At 44.6% G+C, this 21,264-nt stretch overlaps 1 protein-coding gene across 1 annotated transcript; it reads right to left on the reverse strand.

Annotated features, from left to right (window-relative positions):
* Positions 1-209: 209 nt before the first annotated feature.
* LOC111965902 (BEN domain-containing protein 4) lies at positions 210-19,732 on the reverse strand. Its single transcript, XM_070444262.1, has 6 exons — positions 18,875-19,732; positions 14,526-15,119; positions 13,465-13,556; positions 6,289-6,375; positions 4,700-4,940; positions 210-4,385 (listed from the first exon to the last, which is right to left on the reverse strand). Exons 1-6 carry the CDS (start codon positions 19,386-19,388, stop codon positions 4,153-4,155), a joined length of 1,761 nt encoding a protein of 586 aa, XP_070300363.1. The 5' UTR covers positions 19,389-19,732; the 3' UTR covers positions 210-4,152.
* Between the last annotated feature and the right edge of the window lie 1,532 nt (positions 19,733-21,264).

The raw sequence follows: 21,264 nt of genomic DNA on the forward strand, positions 1-21,264 counted from the left end.
GAGGGTGTGTGTGGTTCAATGAGCAGTAGTAATTACATCTGCCACACTGCATTGATCTGTAATTGTAGGTCAGTAAAACCAGTTAATTTATCTCAATGAGCAAACCCCCCAAAAATGACATAATTTAGAATAACATAATTTATCACTATATAATATCTGCTAAGTATGTGAGGTGATTGTATACATAAATCATGTTTGATCAAGTCAAATAGGATGGAATGTTTATTTCATCATAAATAAAAACACAAGCATCATATTGTTGTAAAAATCTACTTGGGAGTTTCACAGTGTTGACACAGTCACTTGGAGAATAAAGGATTATTTGTCAGAATGTGCAGTAATCACAGGGAAATATTTACATTCAAAACAGTACGCGTCACGACAACAGAACCTCACTGACAAGGTCTCTGTGGCACTTTTCTACTTAGCTGAGGCATTTAAGAGAGAATACGTATTTAAAGACTACCTTTACACACTTTTCAAAAGGGCTATTATTATTAACAATTATGTTATTATTATAGTTATTCACCACACACACACACTGCATMTCTTTGTTTTTCAATGTAACTTTACCAACTTGTAGTCAACAGTAAAATGTTATACATTCAAATMTATAAAACGAGTGCAGTGCACTGTTGAAGGACAAGAATGTCCCAAATTAAATAAGTATAATGAAAAACACAGCAGACTACTCTCTCCCTATTGGTACAATGATTKACAATGAATCACTGCTTTGGTTGAAGCCACATTGATAGATATTTAGTATAGTTAAGGACTGTGAGAGAAAATGTTTGGTATTGATGAACATCTTCTTCACTTATTGACATTCTCTATTATAATCAACTCCAGAAATGACTGAAAGACCAGGAAGTAACATAATGATGAATTCTGCAACAGTTAGTATAATGTCAGGTGTTTCAGAAGGTGAAAGGCTCAAATCTCTTCATTAGATGTGTACTAGAGAGCTCTTCTCAATGGTCACTTCTGTGACAGCTTGTGCAGCGCATTGAGGGATATCGARATTTTTAAGTAGACAATTTCTTCTTCTTGTACTACAAGTTTCAAGTTTGAGTGTAGGTAGTTTGAAAATAAACTGAAAAGGCYCATACCAACACCTACTGTGCTGGAGTGTGTAAAGAACAGGTATAAAGTCAAGGTTGGTGATTTACTGCCACCTACAGTTACAGAATGTTTGCTCTGGAGTATAATTCATTGGCTGACTGCCCCTGCTGTCCTGGATGGAATTCTATGATCCTTCCTTAACTCATAGCAAGTCCTACCCAGTTGATGACACCAACATGGGGAAAGCCCTATGAGGCGCTGCCCATGCTGTCACAGAAGCGGCCATTGAGAGGAGCTCTCTACTACACATCTATGGTATATAATAATAATACAAATAATAAACTTGGTGGGTGCTTACATTTGTCCTATTTCACACAAGTGTGTATTAATTGGGAATGTGTTTTTTGCATATCCCTGAGACACCTGTGGAGAGTGGGGTCATGGGTCAGGGTCTGCCATTATCAATGGTGACCATGGAGCAATTTGGGGTAAGTGCCTTGCTCAAGGGCACATCAACAGATTTTTCACATTGAGGATTCGAACTAGTAACCTTTCAGTTACTGGCCAAACGCTCTAACCGATAGACTACCTGCCGCCCTTATCTTATGATTTTAGTAGTCTAGAAGCAGTCTGACACTAGCTAGCATTATGGGTACTGTAGTTCTTGGAGTATAATTATAATATTATGGTCATTTAGCAAACACAGTTAACACATATACAGTACACTATTCAGTATTATGTGGCCCACGTGGCAAACCCATAACTCAGTGATGCAAGCACCATGTTCTGAACAACTAAGTCATCAGAACTACAGATATACACATGGGTGTTAAACTTTATCTTAAAGGTCCAATGCAGCCATTTTTATCTCAACATCAAATCATTTCAGGGTAACAATTAAGTACCTTACTGTGATTGTTTTCAATTAAAATGGTAAAAAGGAAACAGAAATAGCTTCTCAGCAAAGAGACTGTTTGTGAGTGGTCTGAGTGGTGAGGGGAAAACAGAAAACTAGCTGTTATTGGCAGAGAGATTTGGAACTCTATTTCTTATTGGTCTAACTAATTTACCACCTGGTGATGTCAACAGGCAGGCCAAAACTCCATCCCACCAAAACAGGCTGACATTTCTGGCGGTCTTTTCAAACAGCTCTTACACAAAAAGGGCATTATTAGGATTTTCACAGTATTATTCCAACCTCATAGTGTGGAAATATATATCAAACACAGGAAATCTAGTTTTGACTGCACTGGACCTTTAAGGCATTTCAAATATAGTGTTTCTTTCTGTATGTGTGTGTGTGTGTGGGGGGGGGGTTATCATTCCAAAGTTTCAAATTAGTCTGGGCTTTTGTGGTTTGTCTCTACCACCAATCTCTTGAATATTTACCATCAATGAATTGAAATGTATCACGATTAAATACAATCAATGGCAATCCATCAATCAATAGTCATRGTACAGTTGCACAAATCCTGCATGTCTACTTTAATTATCTTTGGTTAACATAAGTTGCCTGGCTGATACCAAAGATCCAGGCCTCTGAGTCTGGGGAGGGAGGCTGTTTGATGTTGTCAGCACGATGTGTCAATAATGAAATGGGCGGTGCTTTTTCTGGTTGGTTCTCATCTGTCTTTCGTACCCAAACACCCACKGGCACAGCCACACACATCCGCCGGGTGCCGCCCCCTTCCGATACAATTGATGGCTTTTCAAASCCCCAGGAAAAAGTTTCAGAGAACCAACCAATGTAGCTGCTCTCTGAGACAACCGGAATCTTACTTTCTGAAGACTGTCTTTAGACCAGTGGGGCGCAGTGTGTTGTGTACCACGTGGGTCTGCYCGTCAGCCAGAACATAACACAAGAGGGAGTTTTGTCTAAAGTAGCCAACATAATTTATCTGTACAAGGATAATGTCACATTTTCATTTTCTCATTACAGATATCATAATGACCATCTCAATCAGTACATCATAGTATAGTACATTCCAGTATATTCTTGGCAATGTTCTATAGCAAAAGGAAACTGTTATAATCCTAATTGAAAAACTGCACACTAGATTTGTCTTAATTGTCATTTGGAAATGACCCAGCTACAGTCAGACCTACTGATTTCTGTAGGCCCCTTAGTTTGCGAAATTCTATATTACTGTATGTAACCTTTTTCTAACATTTTCCACAAAGCAATGGCAGAAGGAAGACTGAGGGAAAACTAGCGTTGTAGTTTTACAAACAGTTGAACATGACTTGTACAACATTCTGCTGCTTTCATGTACCTTAATAAATGCATGTTACAACATTGGAACATTTGAGCAGAAACACCCTTGCACCCCCCCAAGAAAATAAGCCCCAAAAACAGCTGTTTTAGAATGTTGAACGGGGAGACTACTTCCTCTTGAATGTTGTTTGAATGTTATTTTCCTGCCCTGCTCTGTAGCATTACGGAAGAAGAGCAGGTTAGTACCAGTTGGTTCGGCCTACAGTTCTACCATTCTCATCCTCATTGTCTTACGTCAGATAGCGTTAGTTTCGTCTGAACCAGTGTTATGATACTGATGACTTGTCACCACAGATGGTCTGTTTAGGTTTCTACTGTTGTGGCMAGATGGAGTAGGCCTACATCGCCATCTAGTGGGCGTGTCGGGGACAACAGTTGTTGACAACTAGCATTGTAGCGAAGACTAACTCTAACCCTTTTCCTAACCTACCACGCTAATTATCCTAACCTGCCACGCTAATTATCCTAACCTGCCACGCTAATTATCCTAACCTGCTATGTAAACAAACCATCTGTGGTGACAAATCAGCAGTATCACCACCTCGGTTGAGGGACTAACATCGCGTAGGAGTGACGCCACATGTTAGAAGACAGTGGCCAGGATTAAATCCAAGTCGCGTTGTAAAGCAGCGCCCAAGACAGCCAACAATGCGRCTTTTAAAGGTAATTTACGCTTGAGCCAACATTTGCAGCGTTCACCATGAATGCGATCTCTGTGAAATTGCCTTTAAAAAGGCGCACTGTCGGCTGTCTAGTGTGCTTCTCAATAACGCACCTTGGATTGAATCCTGACCAAGGCTTCATTCCTTCTCCTTTCAATCCCCCAGGCCATTGTGTGAGCCCTTCAGGTACACTTCATCCTGTGACAGGGGCCCGTCGTAAGCCTCCATGTAAAGACTGCTAGTGCTACTGCCACTGCTGCCCAGGAAGGTGCCCACGGCCCGACCCTGGCGCGCATGGCCCACCGCGTCGCTGAACACCTTGTTGATCTGCTCCTCAGAAGGCATCCACCAGTCAGGGTTAGAGGCACAGTGCATTCGGATAAACTCTGAGGAGTACAAGTAAATATTTGTTATGATTAGAAAAACAAACTTCACACAATTTGATGTTGCCAACATCTGTTCACCAATCTCTTTAGTAGCATACATGTTGCTGTAGTACCCATCTCTTTAGTAGCGTGTTGCTGTAGTACCTCATCCTTTAGTAGCATACATGTTGCTGTAGTACCCATCTCTTTAGTAGCATACATGTTGCTGTAGTACCCATCTCTTTAGTAGCATACATGTTGCTGTAGTACCCATCTCTTTAGTAGCATACATGTTGCTGTAGTACCCATCTCTTTAGTAGAGATGCCGCCAGTACCTCTGAGGCAGGTGACTTTGACGGGGTTGAGGGGCCGTCTCTCCGGCCCAGGCTCTCCTGAGTGAACTGAGCGTTTCCTCTTGCCCAGGCCGCACGAGTACTTGAGCTCGTCCGTAGTGAAGACGAAGCGGATCAGGTAGCGCAGCAGCCGCCGGCCATCTTTCTTGGACGAGTTGACTGCRTCGTCCCACTGCTTGTTGGTGATGAAGAGGGGGTAGTTCCCCAGGAGCTGTTTACTGCCCTGAGGAGGGGTACAAAGAAGTGAAGAGGGTGAGAATGACAGGAGGTTGGTGAGGGAAGGACGGCTCATAATAATGGTTGGAATGGAGTGAACGGAATGGTATAAAACCATGTTTTTGATGTGTTTGATACCATTCCATTTATTCGGTTTCAGCCATTACTATGAACCTGTCCTCCCCATTTTAAATTGCCACAAGCCACAACTGGTGAGAATGGTACGGCTTAGTTATGAGCTCTGAGTACCCTGCCATAGAGCCACCAGGGTTGGGGCCAATTCCATTTCAGTTCCGCCAATTCAGAAAGTAAACTGAAGTAAACTGAAGTCAACTGAAATTCCTTTTCCATTTTTTCCCTCATTGAAAAGCAATGAAACGAAAAAGTAAAATTGGAATTGMATTACAGTTGATTGACTGAATTGAAATGGAATTGACCCCAACCCTGAGGGGCACTAGCAGGGTATTGAAAAGTGCATTCAAGCTGTCAAAGCATTCAGAAGAAGTGCAGTCATTCATGTGTTATAACAAGGTTGTTAACTTCATGCTCAATATGTGATGGAGAACTATGATATTTTTAGTTAGTCTAGTTTCTCAAATAAATCGAAAGCATTATTTGTGCTATACACCTGATACCAACAATAACCAATTCCTATTGTTGTAAACCCATTGCCCCATAGAACAAGAAGTTATTGCCAGATTTAACTGCAATGTTGAGGAAAAGGTGGTGGTGGTGTCCATTAACCTTTTCTCCATTTAACAGAACCTATTTTATCTTGTTATGCAACACTGTTGCAAGATGGTATTTTCATATCCTTAATAGAGAAGCTGATTTGAATGGCAGTTTCACATCTTGTGCCACTAGTTTCGGTTTTATCTATAAAGCTGCTGTGCAACTGAGTTGAACATTACTTAAAGTTAGTCAGTGACAACATCCCAAAAAATCTATATATCCACTCCCCTATTTAACTGGGCTTTTAAGTAATTGTTTACTCCAAAATCAAAGTTTGTTAGTCTGTCAGAGAGGAGTCCATGCCCAATGCCATTTGTTGTGTAGGTCTCGCTATATGCTTGATTAAAACATGAATGGGAAAGATAGGCCCCAGTTAATTTCACATTTTAGATGGATCTATATAACAGATTGTGAAACTCTTTCTAATACTGGACTACTTTTGAGGTCTCAAAATGTCTGACAAACTAAGATGGGGGTGGGGACGACGACGCTTCTCATGCTTCTCATGCTGAGAAAGCCACCAAGGTGAGTAGGTGATATTTAAGGCCCATTAGAAAGACACAAACTAAGTGAGAGGTCATTCCGTTACATACAGTAAGAAAACACATCTTGAAAACACAAACCTCATATAATGTTTTCTGTTCTTCTTCCTGTAGAGATAGAGCGCTCTTTAGATCTAAAAGTTCACCCTGGTGTCTTATTTTGCATCTCTCATGTAACATCTATAATATACACATTGGCCGTGTCCGAATACCCGTACTAAGCTTCTAAATAGTAGACATTTTGAGTATGCAAAAATAGAAAATTTTATAGTGTGTGAAATTTCAGAAATGTAGTATGCTATATAAAGGATGTCATACTGTACTCACTTCGGCTTTTCTGAAATGAGTATGGCTGGGGTCCTCSCTGCGGCAGGGAGCTGGCTGGATGGAGTTGCATCCCTGGCGGCCTTGGCAGGCGTTGCTCCCCCTCCCCTCCCTGGGGGTCGCCCCACTCCCTGGGTCGACCCCTACCTGGCCCTCTGGWGCTATCTCTCATTCAATTCAATGAAGCCCAGGTAAATGTTTGGAGTGACTAGGACTCTCTTGGAATTCATGATTCACCTGAGAGGGCCCCTGTCGGCCGGCTTCTAAATGGTTCCTCGCTCCCCATGTGGATTGGCCTCCATTGGTGGAGGCACTTTCGGAGACGGTTCACCTTTGGTGACTCTAGATAACCTTGAGCCAATCGCGCGCCCTTTGTGGCGGTGACGCTCCAATAGCGTATCTTAAAGTTGCTGCAGTTAAAAAGCCTATAGTTGGATCTCGGGACCACCTGTCCCAGCCCCTAACTCTTGGTTCCCCCTTGATGCGCTTAACTGAATGTCCTGTGTGGTCCAAAGCGTTTACTTTGAAAAAAATTGTGTTCAAAGTAGGCCCGGTCACTTGAATACCTCAACTAGGATTAATGGAATAGGACTTTGGTTCTATTTTGTGGGMTTTTCTTCTGAACTGGGGCCATGATTAAGAGGGACGGCTGGGGGGCATTCGTATTGTGCCGTTAGAGGTGAAATTCTTGGACRGGTACAAGACGGATAAAAGTGAAAGCATTTGCCAAGAATGTTTTCATTAATCAAGAACGAAAGTCGGAGGTTCGAAGACAATCAGATACCTTTGTATTTCCGACCATAAACGATGCCAACTAGCGATCCGGCGGTGTTATTCCCATGACCTGCCGGGCAGCGTCCGGGAAACCAAAGTCTTTGGGTTCTGGGGAACATGGAAAGGATTACGCAATACCCTGGCCATTGTGACCCATGCAATAATTGTATGAAAAGAGTCTACTGACAAGACCACCCGGGAAATGGCCTCAGAACACTTGCAGCACCAGGGCGACCAACCCGGGTCATCAAAACTGGCACCTACGGTGGGCGTTTACGGACGCCATCAGGTTGAGCAAGCAAGATCTTCCACAGTCCTATGTTCCGGGGACTCTGGGGGCAAAAGTTCCGGAAGATTAGATGCATCAGTCTGGCTAAGCCAGACTCGCAAGTGCAGAATACGCGAAGGAAACACCAGAAACACCTTGCCGGCACTGGCCGATATTACAAACTTGAACGAACCCCGGTCTAGCCGTCGGAGAAAACGRCGCTGCCTAGATCTTTCTCAGTCCACAAGCTGGGATCCCCCCAGACGGCCGAATGCCGGCATCGGATAATGGAGATGAGGATGACGTGTTGCCACCGCAGCCAGCTCAYTCTGAATCAATTCTCCTACCCGACCCCACTCCAGCCACGTCTGTTGATTTTGTCAACCCACACCAGARGCGATCAGGACACGCAGGTTGAAATATCAAAACGAACTCTGAACCAACTATATTCATTTGGGGACAGGTCGAAAAGCATMAAACATTTATGGCAATTTAGSTAGCTAGCTTGCTGTTGCTAGATAATTTGTCCTGGGATATAAACATTGGGTTGTTATTTTACCTGAAATGCACAAGATCCTCTACAGATAAAAGGGTAAACCGAGTTCGTTTCTAGTAATCTCTCCTCCTTTAGGTTTCTTCATCTTCTCTTGATTTTATATGGCGGTTGGCAACCAACTTTAAGGTGCATTACCACCACCAACTGGACTGGAGTGTGGACCTCAGCTCATCTTTCAATCACCAATGTGGGCATATGCTCCTACAAACCAATGAGGAGATGAGAGAGGCAGGACTTGCAGAGCACAAAGCGTCACAAATAGACCTAAGTTCTATTTTAGAGCTTGACTACGCAGACTGTCATTGACGCACGCAAGCAGTGTGGGTGCAATGATTGAATAAAATGTACGTGTACATTTATTTTGCAACGTTTTCACAAGCAACGCGGGCGGTGTGGTCAGCATGTAAGACCCTTCATAGCTTGGTGAAAGTTCTATAGAAGTGTAGCTCTTGTGGGGGAACCGGTATCAGTCATCATGCAAACATTTTGCATGCAAACATTTCCCAAAAAGCTTTGGTTTTGGGGTCAGCCTCTCCCAGCATAAGCCTTTTATTGCCAGCAAAAGTCTGAGGAAGCAAGAGCGAACAATGGAAAACAGAACGGAAGGAAAACTACCAACGATGGCTGGACAGAGTGGAAAGAGTATAAACTATTCAAGAGTCACAAATCCATCCATAGCATGGTTGTGATTGGCCGACTGGGAAGGATTCGAGAGCAGGTGAGGTATAAATGAAGAGCCCTGAGAAAGGCAGCGACTTGAAACAATGTTCCTGAGGAAGCCCATGTTGTGAATGATGAATTCTGTCTGTCCCAGGTGAACCACCACCCTCAGTACACGAGCTGCGGTCGAGGCCAACATGTGCGTGGATGGAGATTTCGAAATCGGGGCCATCACATTATCTTTAAGGGGTGTGGATCAGAATCCTGCACTGATCGAGTCTTCGGCACTGGAAATAGAGAAGTTGCTGGGCAAAGTTGCTTGAGGAACCGTTAGGCAGAGCGATACAGCGGGAAGCAGGCCTATGAGCGGGAATAAGAGATGGAAAGAAAAGAGGGCTGACTTCCYTCAGCAACAGTTGTTATTTGACAAAGACCAGTCAAAGACCGGCCCTAATCTTAGATGGAGAGGTGTTCGGTTCGTGTGCCATCCCTATGACAGAACTCACTCTGGCCTTTGCCGACCGATGGCGGGCCACAAAGCRGTTCAACGGGCTGGGCCAATTCCGCTCGGAAAGAGGAGCTGACAACATCTGATCGCAGCAGCGGAGGTTTATGAAAACCGGCACAGCAGCGGGTCCCGATGGAGTCACCAGAGAAACTGTTAAGTTGGGACCCCAGAGGAAAGAAGTTGGCTCGCTTGTTCTTGATGTGGCTAGTGACAGGGGCCCTATCGTTGACCTTCAAAGAGTGCCGCACTACATTGATACCAAAAACGTCCGACCCAGTGGAACGGGGACAGATCAGAGGGTGGCAGCCTATCACCATCGGAATCCATAGCCGCACGGCTCTTCTCTAGGATTATTACAGCCAGGTTGGTGCGTGCCTGCCCAAGTCTGTGACAAAGGGGCTTCATATCTGCCCCGGGGGGTGTTCTGAAAATTGTATGTCACTCCAGGGGCTCATCAAACAGAGTAAAAAACTATGTACACCTCTAGCCGTGGTACTTGTGGACTTTGTGAAGGCTTTTGACTTGGCATTGCATGAGCACCTTCTGGGTGTTCTTGGGCAAAGGGGCCTTGACCGGCACATCATGGAGTTGATCGGGAGCATCTATGAGAACAGCGTCATTCTCGATGGAGTGAAATCCTTGATGATTGACATGTTGGTCTGGGTTAAGCAATACGATCCAAGATCGCAGCTGCTGTTCAATCCAGACACTCTGGGGTCGGGCCGGAAAGCCGCCAGACTACCACTTTAGTGTTTGCCGATGACTTGGTACTGTTGAACAGCTCGGTGAAAGGTATGGGAAAAAACATGGCAATTCTGGAACAATATTGCCAACTGACGGAGTTGAGAGTTCAACCCAAAAAGTGCCGCAGTTTCTTAATTGAGAAAGGTGGTAATGACAAGGGCAAGTCCTCATTCAAGGTTAATGACTGTTTATCCTGGAAACTGAATGGAGAGGACTTGCACTTAATTGGGCCTGAGGAATCCTAAAAATATCTCGGAATGCAAGTGACCCCTGGGCAGGCATTATTAAACCGGAACTGATCGGGCTACTTCGTGACTGGATATGCAAGATCGGATGGGCGGCGCTAAAACCTTCTCAGAAGGTCAAGAWGTTGAACTCTTTCGCTGTCCCGAGGCTAATCTACAGAGCTGACCACAGCAACCTAAAGGCGGTCGACCTGACCAAAATAGATGGAATGATAAGAACCGCTGTGAAAGAATGGCTCMCCCACCCACGAGCACATGTAATGGGTTGCTCTATGTGAAACACCGATACGGGGGCCTAGGTATCGTGAAGCTGGCCCCCAAGATTCCATCGATCCAGGCCAGAAGGATCCACCGGCAGTGGCTCTCGGCAGATGAGGGAATATGGCTGCAAGCCGGTGAGGGCGACACAAAGATGCCCTCCCTCGACAACAACACAACTGGCTTAGTGACACTGCATTTCCCAATACCGTGGTATTGGAGGCAGGAAGAAATGTGAAAATGGATATGCCTGGCAACTCAAGGTGTGGGGACGCAGGCCTTTGGCAGTGATAAGATCAGCAAAACTAGGCTTACCTCAGTGGGATTCGGCCAGTATAACAATGGACTGAAGTTGAGGGCAAATGTCTATCCTACTCGGGAGATGTTCAAAAGGGGAAGGCCGGAGAAGGATTCCTCTTGGAGGCACTTTCCAGCCCTGTATGAATCTTGCTGACATATACTGGGTCGATGCCAGTTGATCCAAGGAGCCCGCATAAATAMGCACAACAGGGTGTGTGACCTATCAGTAACGGAAGCCGAAAGCAACGGATGGAACGTTATCAAGGAGATGCATATCTCCARGCTGGATGGGAGACTAAGGAAACCAGACTTGATATTCGTGAAAAATGGTGCAGCTTTGGTGGTTGACGTTACAGTGCGATACGAAGACGCCGTTGACACCGTCGAGGTGGCTAGATCTGAAAAGATTGCATACTACATCACTGTTGCTGCATCAATCATTAACAAGCCGCTGGGAGTCGATAGGGTCACCTTGTTTGGCTTCCCGAGAGGGGCCCTGGGCAAGTGGCCTACTCCTAACGATCAAGTATTGCAAGCCATGGGACTCTCGGTCTCGAAGGGCGGACTTCGCAAAGCTGGAAAAACAAAGAGTCCTGCTCTACTCCGTAGATCTGCTGAGAGATGTCAACCGTGCAGATCGGCTCGACGAAGAGGCACAGAGTGATGAAGGTGTTTAAACCACATCAGGCCAAGTGGGTCTGATATTCCTCCCTACTCCATAGAACGAAAACCCTAACCGGGGTCGGGAGTCCACTTAGGTGGCCGTCAGAGCATGGTGGAATACAAGGGTTGGCCGGGACAAGATCCGATAATAAGGGTAACTGACCTGGGCTATGTGTCCATTGGTGATTAACATGGGTAACTGGGATCCCGAGACTGTTTTAACAGAGTTGGTCCCCGTTAAGATATAGTACCTTGATACTTAAACTATTTCCACTCTTCATCTCCCRCATTATTCATGATCAATCTGTATAATCATCAACTTGATTTAGCCAAATATAGGATATATTTATTATATMAAATATTATGTCATTCATTGAAGGAGGWTARCTAGCAAGCTTAGCAACTTTGTTCATTTTACTTTTGTTGGACTGCCATTACAAAGTTGTATGATTCGACAACGCTATACGCGGGGTGCACTCCGTGCGTCCTAAGCATGCTCTGTGTCCAGTTAGCCTACTGCTGAAATGCTCTGAATTAATTGAGGAACATTATGAACGGCCTGTTTTGCTATTCAAAACAATGTTGTTGGCGATCAAAGATAGTTCCTCTATCATTWCTGAATATCAGTTTAATTTGCCCTGAAATCCTTACATGGTGACACTGCCAAGCTGACAAGGTGGCGCAGCGACAATCTTATTTGYGGAGAACCCTGGCATAGTGACCATATCTTGGTTTTACACGCTTTAAATGGGCACTTCTGATTTTTGCCATATTTCCCGGACTCTCTGGATAAATATGAATTCTTCTCGGTATTGAAACTGGAAAATATGAATCCCTCCATGGAACAGAGTCCTGCATGGGTAAACGGCTAGGTTGAACTCACTTGGCCRCTGGATCAGCCTAAATGTATGTCAAAGTGAAGAAATTCTAAGTGTAGCTGTGGGACCGGCCTAGCCCAATAAATATCAAAGGAAAGAGGGGACTCAGAGGACCATGCACAACGAAGGAAGTAAACACTGGATGACACGATAAGTGCCYTCCTCTCGCAACACACATCCCCCCATACTCACACACATACGCACACACACACATACAGTACGGTAACAAGTATCACAAACACACTCACAATGGCAAAACACACAGTCTTACACTTTCATATATTGGCCGAGGGCGCTACCATCCGATTCCTAGCCAAATAACCCCTCTTGTGTTGCCTTAGGTGTTTTCAAGTGCCGGACAGAAACAAGCAGTGAAAATAATACTGATTACCGCTCACCCCAGCTGAAGCACGCCGGTTAGTAGTCAGCCCTTGGCTCTCTCTTCTCCAGGTAAGTAATGCGTAGCACATTGATGACTAGATAGGGCGACTGACAGCCAGTCTGTAAGCCAGAAAAGGATCAGAACTACACTGACGTGGCTAAACCGAATGACAAGCCTCGTTTCGCCAGTGTTCCTCATCTCAAAGTGAAGAAATTCAATGAAGCGGGTAAACGGTGGGCAACTTTGAGCCTCTTTAGGTAGCCAACTAGTTACCAGATACACGGCTGGACCCCAAGCCCACTCCCGAGAGCCCCTGGCCATTGACTCCCTGTCAAAATAAAGGTTAAATAAATWAAATAAAAAATATAAGTGGACGCGCTCTACCAAAATGAACGAATGGCGGGAAACATCGCAATTGCACATTAGATGACGCATTCTCAGAATGGATGAGCTTAGTATGTTGATATTTGCACGTACTGCAWTCGTTTTTTACTGAACAATACGTTCTAAATATAGTATGTAGTACAATTAATACACAGTAAGTAGTAGGCAAGACAGATTTCAGACACGGCCAGTATGACTAGTGATAAAACATATAAAAAGGTACAGTACAGTACCTGACAGAAACTGGAACAGACCAAGAGTATTTCTTTCTAGAAAGACACGGTCTGTGTTTTGAGACAAACTGATTTCTTGCCTCTGTTAGTTGTTCCTCTGCCATGGGCTGTATAAACTGGTCATGGTGCTGGAGAACAGTCTTGAAGAAGTCCAGCACATTCTGGCAGGGAGCTGGAAYGAGATCAGGGTTATAAAAGCCATCAAAAAGATTTGATTGAAGCCACAGCAAGAATGTAATATATAAATTGAGTCTGGGGTGTCGAACTCTAAGTCGCTCTAGATAAGAGCATCTGCTTAATGACTAAAATGTCAAATACAYCCCACCCCCGAAATGATTGGGACAGTGACACGTTTTGGCTCTGTACTCCAGCACTTTTTAAATGATACAATGACTATTGTACTATACAATGACTATTGACTATTGAGGTTAAAGTGCAGACTGTCAGCTTAAATTTGAGGGTATTTTGATACATATCAGGTAAACCATTTAGAAATTACAACKGTTTTTGTACAAAGTCCCCCCATTTTAGGGGACCAAAGGTATTGGGACAAATTCACTTCACTCAAACTTTTCACTCCAGTTTCTTATTTTATTTATTGACCCTTCAGTTAAGAACAAATTATTATTTACAATGATGGCCTACCCCGGCCAAACCCTAACCCGGACGACACTGGGCCGAATGTGCGCCGCCCTATGGGACTCCCAATCACGGCCGGTTGTGATACAGCCTGGAATCGAACCAGGGTCTGTAGTGACGCCTCTAGCAKTGAGATAAAGTGCCTTAGACTGCTGCGCCACTCGGGAGCCCAGAAAAGTGCTGGAGTACAGAACCAAAACAACAACAAAACATTCCAGAGGGCACTGTAAATCTTGAACTTGACATAAAAAGTTAGGTACTACACCACATGGTTACCCCCCTCATTTGGCATTGTGATATGCTATGTCGAGTCAGAGGGTAAAGACCCAAATCCACGGAGTTGTCTTGGGCAGCAAAATTAGCACATCGTCTCACTTGAGGCATTTACGGGTGACAGCCTTCTATCGTATCCACATACCAAGTCACAATCTCACATGAATCTGCATAAACTGTTGAAATTGCCATTWCTGGGTTCTATGATCCTGAAACCCCGGTACTGTACCTGGTATGTTGTCCATCTTGTTGCGCAGCTCTTCGTTCTCCTGCTGCAGACACAGCACCTCCTGCTCCAGCTCCACACAGCGAGGGCAGCAGCTCTCCTCCTCCTCCTCCTCTTCCTCCTCCGGCAGGGTGGACGAGGGGTGGCCATACGAATCCGAGGGGGCCGGGGAGTTCCAGCCCCCCAGGTTGTGGCCCGGCGACCCCCCAGACTCGGGCTCAGCTGGTGGGCATCGCTCTCCCTCGAGGCCCGGGCCTGGCTGCTGGTTCCCGGTGAGCAGATAGCTCTGGAGGGACTCAGTGAAGATGCGCAGGAAGGCGGATGTTTGTTGTTGGCTCCAGTGGCTGTGCTGGGCTTCGTCATCAGGGTCGACGGTGGCGCTCTCGTCAAGACGTGGCGTGCCCAGGGTGGGGTAATGACCCCCCTGACCCGCGYCTGGCCTTGACTCCCCCCCAGGTCCAGAGAGGCAGCTGTCCTCCTGRTTGATGTGGGAGGAGGGCAGAGGAGCTTGAGGCTCCACAAACCGGCCGTTGTTGTTGAGAAGAGTGAGGACCCGGCTACACTGCTGTGCGAAGGCATCCAAGATGAGACGGTTTTCTAGAGGAACAGAGAGCGAGTAGATAAAGAACGCAAAGGCGTTCCCTATGACATGCAAGCCAACCAGCATATTTTGGAGTCAACTTTTGGGCGTCAACACATTTCTACATTTCCACAGTCCTTGATTACTTGGCATTGAATTGATAGCATGGATTTTAAAAAACACAGAAGAGCGTGGACTAGATTGGTTGTTCATAATACTACAGTAGGATTGCTTSAGTCTTATRCCTTTCTCAGTCACCTCTACTTGACTCTCAAATTCTATATAAAGGTGTTGGAGTTTCTGCTTCGCTGCTCTTGCTTCCTCCCCTCACCTCCTTCTATTTAGCTCTTCCTCTTTTTCTACAAGAGTCATATTTTACCRGAGTACAGGTTCCCTTCATTCAATGGCACTCTTGTACAAGAAAGCTGGTTGAGTCAGACGTCAATATCTAGGCCTACACTAGTCCTTCCCTTGCCATTGTTGCCTGTGCTTGCTCTTTGGGTGTTATAGGCTTTGGTTGCAGTTGAGCACTTTTTGACAAATGCATTTGATTTGATGATATTTGATGTCCCCCCCCTCCTCCTCTTGATCTTAAATAATCAAAGCCAAACAAATGGGTTTATGATGCTACTGAGCTATAATATCATCCATAACAGCTCATAAAAGCAGCTCTCCCTGTGTCCTTCTCCCAGCAGTCTCAGCACATCGGAATGAGATGATCTCGCACATCTCCCCTCTAATGATTACGAATGTGTTGCCTTCACACACAAAGAGACAAGGCAGGTAATTATGAGCGCAGACAGCTACCCACGGCGCCCTCGCTGCAACTGGGCGGGAGGCACGGCACTCTGGCAGCCGCTGAGACGTGTCTATCGGCCTGGCGCAGATGTGTCGCATTTATTAATATGCGTGCCGTCTTTGTTTACCCGCCGAGATGTATCTGATATCATCCCCCCGTGCCTCCGTCCCTCCCACCCGTCCCTCTTCTCTTGCTCCCTGGTACTGTGCACGGGGAAACAGCCTCATAAAATGTCATTAAATACAACATGCTCCGCGGAGGCAAATTTATGAGCACCATTTATTTTAATCACAACTCTTTGGAAAAGCTTTTAAATGCAATTTGCTTTATTGTGTGTGGATTTCAGGGCTGGCGTCCTTGGGTTCCTCCTTCTGTCTGTGGGATGCATAATGGGAAAGAAACACCACCTCTGTCTGACTGTCATCTCCAGGGAAATGTGCTCTTATCACTGGAATCATTAAATCACATGAATACTTAGTTGTATTGGCTAGCTTTTGTCATATGGTTAACAAAATATATACCCTTTTTGTACTATTGCGCCAAACTGACCCAAACGTGCTTGCTCGATTATTTTCTTTACGCGCTGTTCTTTTCAGCATAATTCCAACAGCTTGGTTTAGGTCAACTCGGTTTGGCTCAGTGGAGTGAAAAGTCCTATACTGTATCGAATGCAGATACCTAATAACTGTGTAAAACTGGGCTTTGAATTGGGTTTTAAAGACAAAAATGGAAGCCCCAGTACCATAGGAGCAGGTTAGTTATAACGTAGTGATTGTTCAGGGAAGCCTATAGGCCTACCATAGAGCATGAGGCGAGGGGCCTCTATGAGGCCTGTACGTTGTCACTACCCTGGATAATGGCATGAGGCGAGGGGCCTCTATGAGGCCTGTACGTTGTTCAGAACTACCCTGGATAATGGCATGAGGCGAGGGGCCTCTATGAGGCCTGTACGTTGTCACTACCTGGATAATGGCATGAGGCGAGGGGCCTCTATGAGGCCTGTACGTTGTCACTACCCTGGATAATGCATGAGGCGAGGGGCTCTATGAGGCCTGTACGTTGTCACTCCCCTGGATAATGGCATGAGGCGAGGGGCCTCTATGAGGCCTGTACGTTGTCACTACCCTGGATAATGGCATGAGGCGAGGGGCCTCTATGAGCCTGTACGTTGTCACTACCCTGGATAATGGCATGAGGCGAGGGCCTCTATGAGGCCTGTACGTTGTCACTACCCTGGATAATGGCATGAGGCGAGGGGCCTCTATGAGGCCTGTACGTTGTCACTACCCTGGATAATGGCATGAGGCGAGGGGCCTCTATGAGGCCTGTACGTTGTCACTAACCCTGGATAATGGCATGAGGCGACATTACAAGTATTATACCTATTTGGCTTAATGCTACACCACAGTGCTAATACAGTAGACAGTATAAGCTAGATAGTGCTGTGTCAGCGTAACAACAATCTCAGAATACTGACGCTCAACCTCCCCTGCTAGTGGAGTGATAAGGAGATCTATATCTGTGGGGGAAATATGATATCTGTTTAATTTAGTAACAAAACTGCTTCCGGCTCTAGTTAAAGGTAGTGCACTATAATAGGGATACGGTGCCAATTGGGACGCAGATCAAGGTTCCAATAGAAATAGAAGTGTAGTGTATTTCAATGCTTACTCTTCCTTTTGAGAAACCAGTTTGCCTGTTTTRGCTCAAAATCAGTGCACATCATTACAATGGATATTTCTGAAGAAAACATTTCACACAGACATAAACACAAACACACTTCAACAACTGCACAACCCTATCACTCATTTGAGCACACACAGACCCTATAGTGGGCCTACTCAGTCATGGCTGCTTATTTTCAGTAGTACATAATATCTATCACAGGAAATTATGGAGATATGGGAGGATCAAATCAAATTTTGTCACACGCGACCAATACAACAGATGTAGACCTTACCGTGCTTACAACAAGCCCTTAACAACAATGTAGTTTTTATAAAATAAGAGTTAAGAAAATATTTACTAAATAAACTAAAGTAAAAAAAAAAAAGTAACACAATAAAATAACAATAACAAGGCTATATATAAAGGGGGTACTGGTACAGCGTCAATGTGCGGGGGTACAGGTTAGTCGAGGTAATATGTACATGTAGGTAGGGGTATCCATTGATAATAAACAGCGAGTAGCAGCAGTGTAAAGTGGATTCACCTGGTTAGTCTAGGACATGGTAAGAGCAGGTGTTCCTAATGTTTTGTACACTTAGTGTATAGTTACTACTCTCTGCTGGCCTGATCTGCCATTATGGTTTAATTTGTTGTTCTATGACTATTTTATTAGGCTATCTGTATCATTTTAGCCTATAATACCTAAAATAGGCCTAGGCCCTACTTGTGGTGAATCAATAATTGTCTTTGTGCAAAATACAAAAAAACTTAACCAAAAACTGTTGTTTGTCAACAAATTTGTGTCATATTGAGTCAACCATGCAAATAGCCTACCTAGTAAGGTCTGGATATGGCTAAAGATTTACAGCATATTTTAAAACGTGTGTTTTATTACACTCGTAGAAAAAAAGCTGTCCCCATAGGAGAACCCTTTGAAGAACCATTTTTTGTTCCAGGTAATACACTTTTGGTTCCAGGTAGAACCCTATTGGGCTCCATGTAGAACCCTTTCCCCAGAGGATTCTACATGGAACCCAAAAGAGTTATACCTGGAACCAAAAAGAGTTATACCTGGAACCCAAAAAATCCTATGAGGACATCCGAATAAGCTTTTTGGGACCCTTTTTTCTGTGTTGGAAAGGATTGTAATACTAACCAGAGAATGTATTTCTAACAGTGGTTGCATTGCATTTACGCGCACAGGCAACAGGCCTAGACATCCTCTAGTCTAGTCCAACACCTAATTCCTAAAATAAAGGCTAAACTTTTCCTAATTTCACTTTCTCAACAAGTTTGAAAACATACCTGAGCTTATCCCGTAAGTGCAGTCGGGAGATTCGTGGTTGAGCGCGGCTTTTCCAGGCGAATACGTGGGGTCCTGGCGCACCGCGGTGCCGCTGCCGACCCTCCCCTGGAAGCCAAGTGATGCTGCCGCCACACTCCCCACTGTTGCTGAGGTAGATGTCGCGGCTCTACTGCTGGGCCTGTTATCGCATGGAAAACGCTGTTGCTGCTGCAGCTGCGGTGTCGCGAGATACTGGCTGCTGCTGCTGATGGTGAGGGAGGTTTGGTGGAGCTGCTGCCGCTGTTGCTGATACTGTTGTTGATACGGATGGTGGTGATTGAGATTATGATTGTAGTGATGACCGCCTCCGTCTCCCAGCAGCGGGATATCGACCATTGTGGGTCTGTCGAACCGCGCCTTCCCCACCAACCGCTTGTTTGGGAAGGTCTTGAGGCTGCTGTATGGACCCCGCTGCTGACTGCACATCTTTGGGGCGCAGAGACCCTCGTCGGCAGGTTGCATTTCCCCCTCCATCACTGCAAGTTTCAACACGCAGTGGTGACTCGAGCTCGCTCTTGTCGCGTCCTTGTCTGGTGACTGGTTATTTTTTTCGTCACCGTCTCGCTGTCTGGCTCAGTTTCCCCCCCAGTAGTGCACTTTAATATTCAGAGGGTGGGCTAATTTACTGACAAGACACAGCTCCAATCCCCAGACGGGGGCGCCGCGTTAAAAAGTGATTGTGCCAAGAGGGAAATACAGGCGCGATCTGCACACCTCGCTGTCTGTACATTGTGTCTCTAATCGTCTACATGAGCATACAGTTTTAAAGCAAAATTATATCGATGAAACTATAGCGGCCATTTTGCCTCAGGACAAGCTGGGCGAAGAGAGAATATGCTACCCCTTCACTATGACAACGGCCTCAAATAAGTGTGTCTCTTAAAAATGACAGCTAAAATGAATAGGATAGCCTAATTGGGTTGTGTTTGGCTTTTGGAATGTTTGAAATAACCTACATGAGACCAAACATGGCATGATTGTGTACCTTTACATGTACACCAATAATTCGATATTAAAGTGATTATGGCAGAAGGCCGAGTATGGCATTAGTCATGTAAACCCTTTACTCTGTTTATTTTAATCGCCGTAAGGTCATAATCGAAGTAAGCATARGCCGATTAAAACACCTGGTTTTCTGAGCAATCTTTCGAATTATTAAGACATGTAAACAGCTTAAATCAGCGTTCCAGCGGTTTATTTGATCTGCGCATGTGCCAGCACCGGGTAGCGCAAGCCTCCCTATGCGCAAGTGAGGTGAGTTCAGAAAAACWAAATTTGCGTCTTATAAGTAGTTTTCACATACAATCAGTGGTGGAAAAAGTACCCAATAGTCATACTTGAGTAAAAGTAAAGATACCTTAATAGAAAATGACTCAAGAAAAAGTGAAAGTCACCCAGTAAAATACTACCTGAGTAAAAGTCTGAAAGTATTTGGTTTAAAATATACTTAAATATCAATAGTAAATGTAATTGCCCAAATATACTTAAGTATCAAAGTAAAAGTATAAATAATTTCAAATTCCTTGCAAACCAGACTGCACAATTATTATTATTTTTTTTTTTTACATTTTCGGATAGCCAGGGGCACTCCAAAACTCAGACATAATTTACAAACGAAGCATTCGTGTTTCGTGACTCAGCCAGATCAGAAGCAGTAGGGATGAACAGGGATTTTCTCTTCATAAGTGCGTGAATTGGACAATTTTCCTCTCCTGCTAAGTATTCAAAATGTAACGAGTACTTTTGAGTGTCAGGGAAAATGTATGGAGTAAAAAGTACATTATTTTAATTAGGAATGTAGTCCATAAAATGTTTCATAATTCACTAATCAACAGCGTTTCTCATAGGCCTACGTACCATGTTATTATATGACAAAACAAAAGTGGGAAATTATACAAAATAAAGGTGTCATTGTTGTTTTCGTTAGATTTACTTTTCTCTCCAAAAAATATAATGTATAGGCCTACACTCTTAGAAAAAAGGTTCCAAAAGGGTTATTCGGCTGTCCTCATAGGGAACCCTTTCTGGTTCCAGGTAGAACCCTTCGTGGTTCCAAAAGGGGTTCTTCAAAGGGTTCTCCTATGGGGACAGCCACAGAACCCTTTAAGGTTCTAGATATCACCTTTATTTAACTAGGCAAGTCAGCTAAGAACGAATTCTTATTTACAATGATGGCCTACCAAAAGGCCTCCTGCAGGGATGGGGCCTGAGATTTAAAAAGTAAAATAAATACAATATAAATATAGGACAAAACACACATCACAACGAGAGAGACAACACAACACTACATAAAGAGAGACCTAAGACAACATAGCAAGGCAGCAACACATGGCAACACAGCAGGTTGGCA

The sequence above is a fragment of the Salvelinus sp. IW2-2015 genome, linkage group LG6.2 (assembly GCF_002910315.2).
Source record: "Salvelinus sp. IW2-2015 linkage group LG6.2, ASM291031v2, whole genome shotgun sequence".
Lineage (NCBI taxonomy): Eukaryota > Metazoa > Chordata > Actinopteri > Salmoniformes > Salmonidae > Salvelinus > Salvelinus sp. IW2-2015.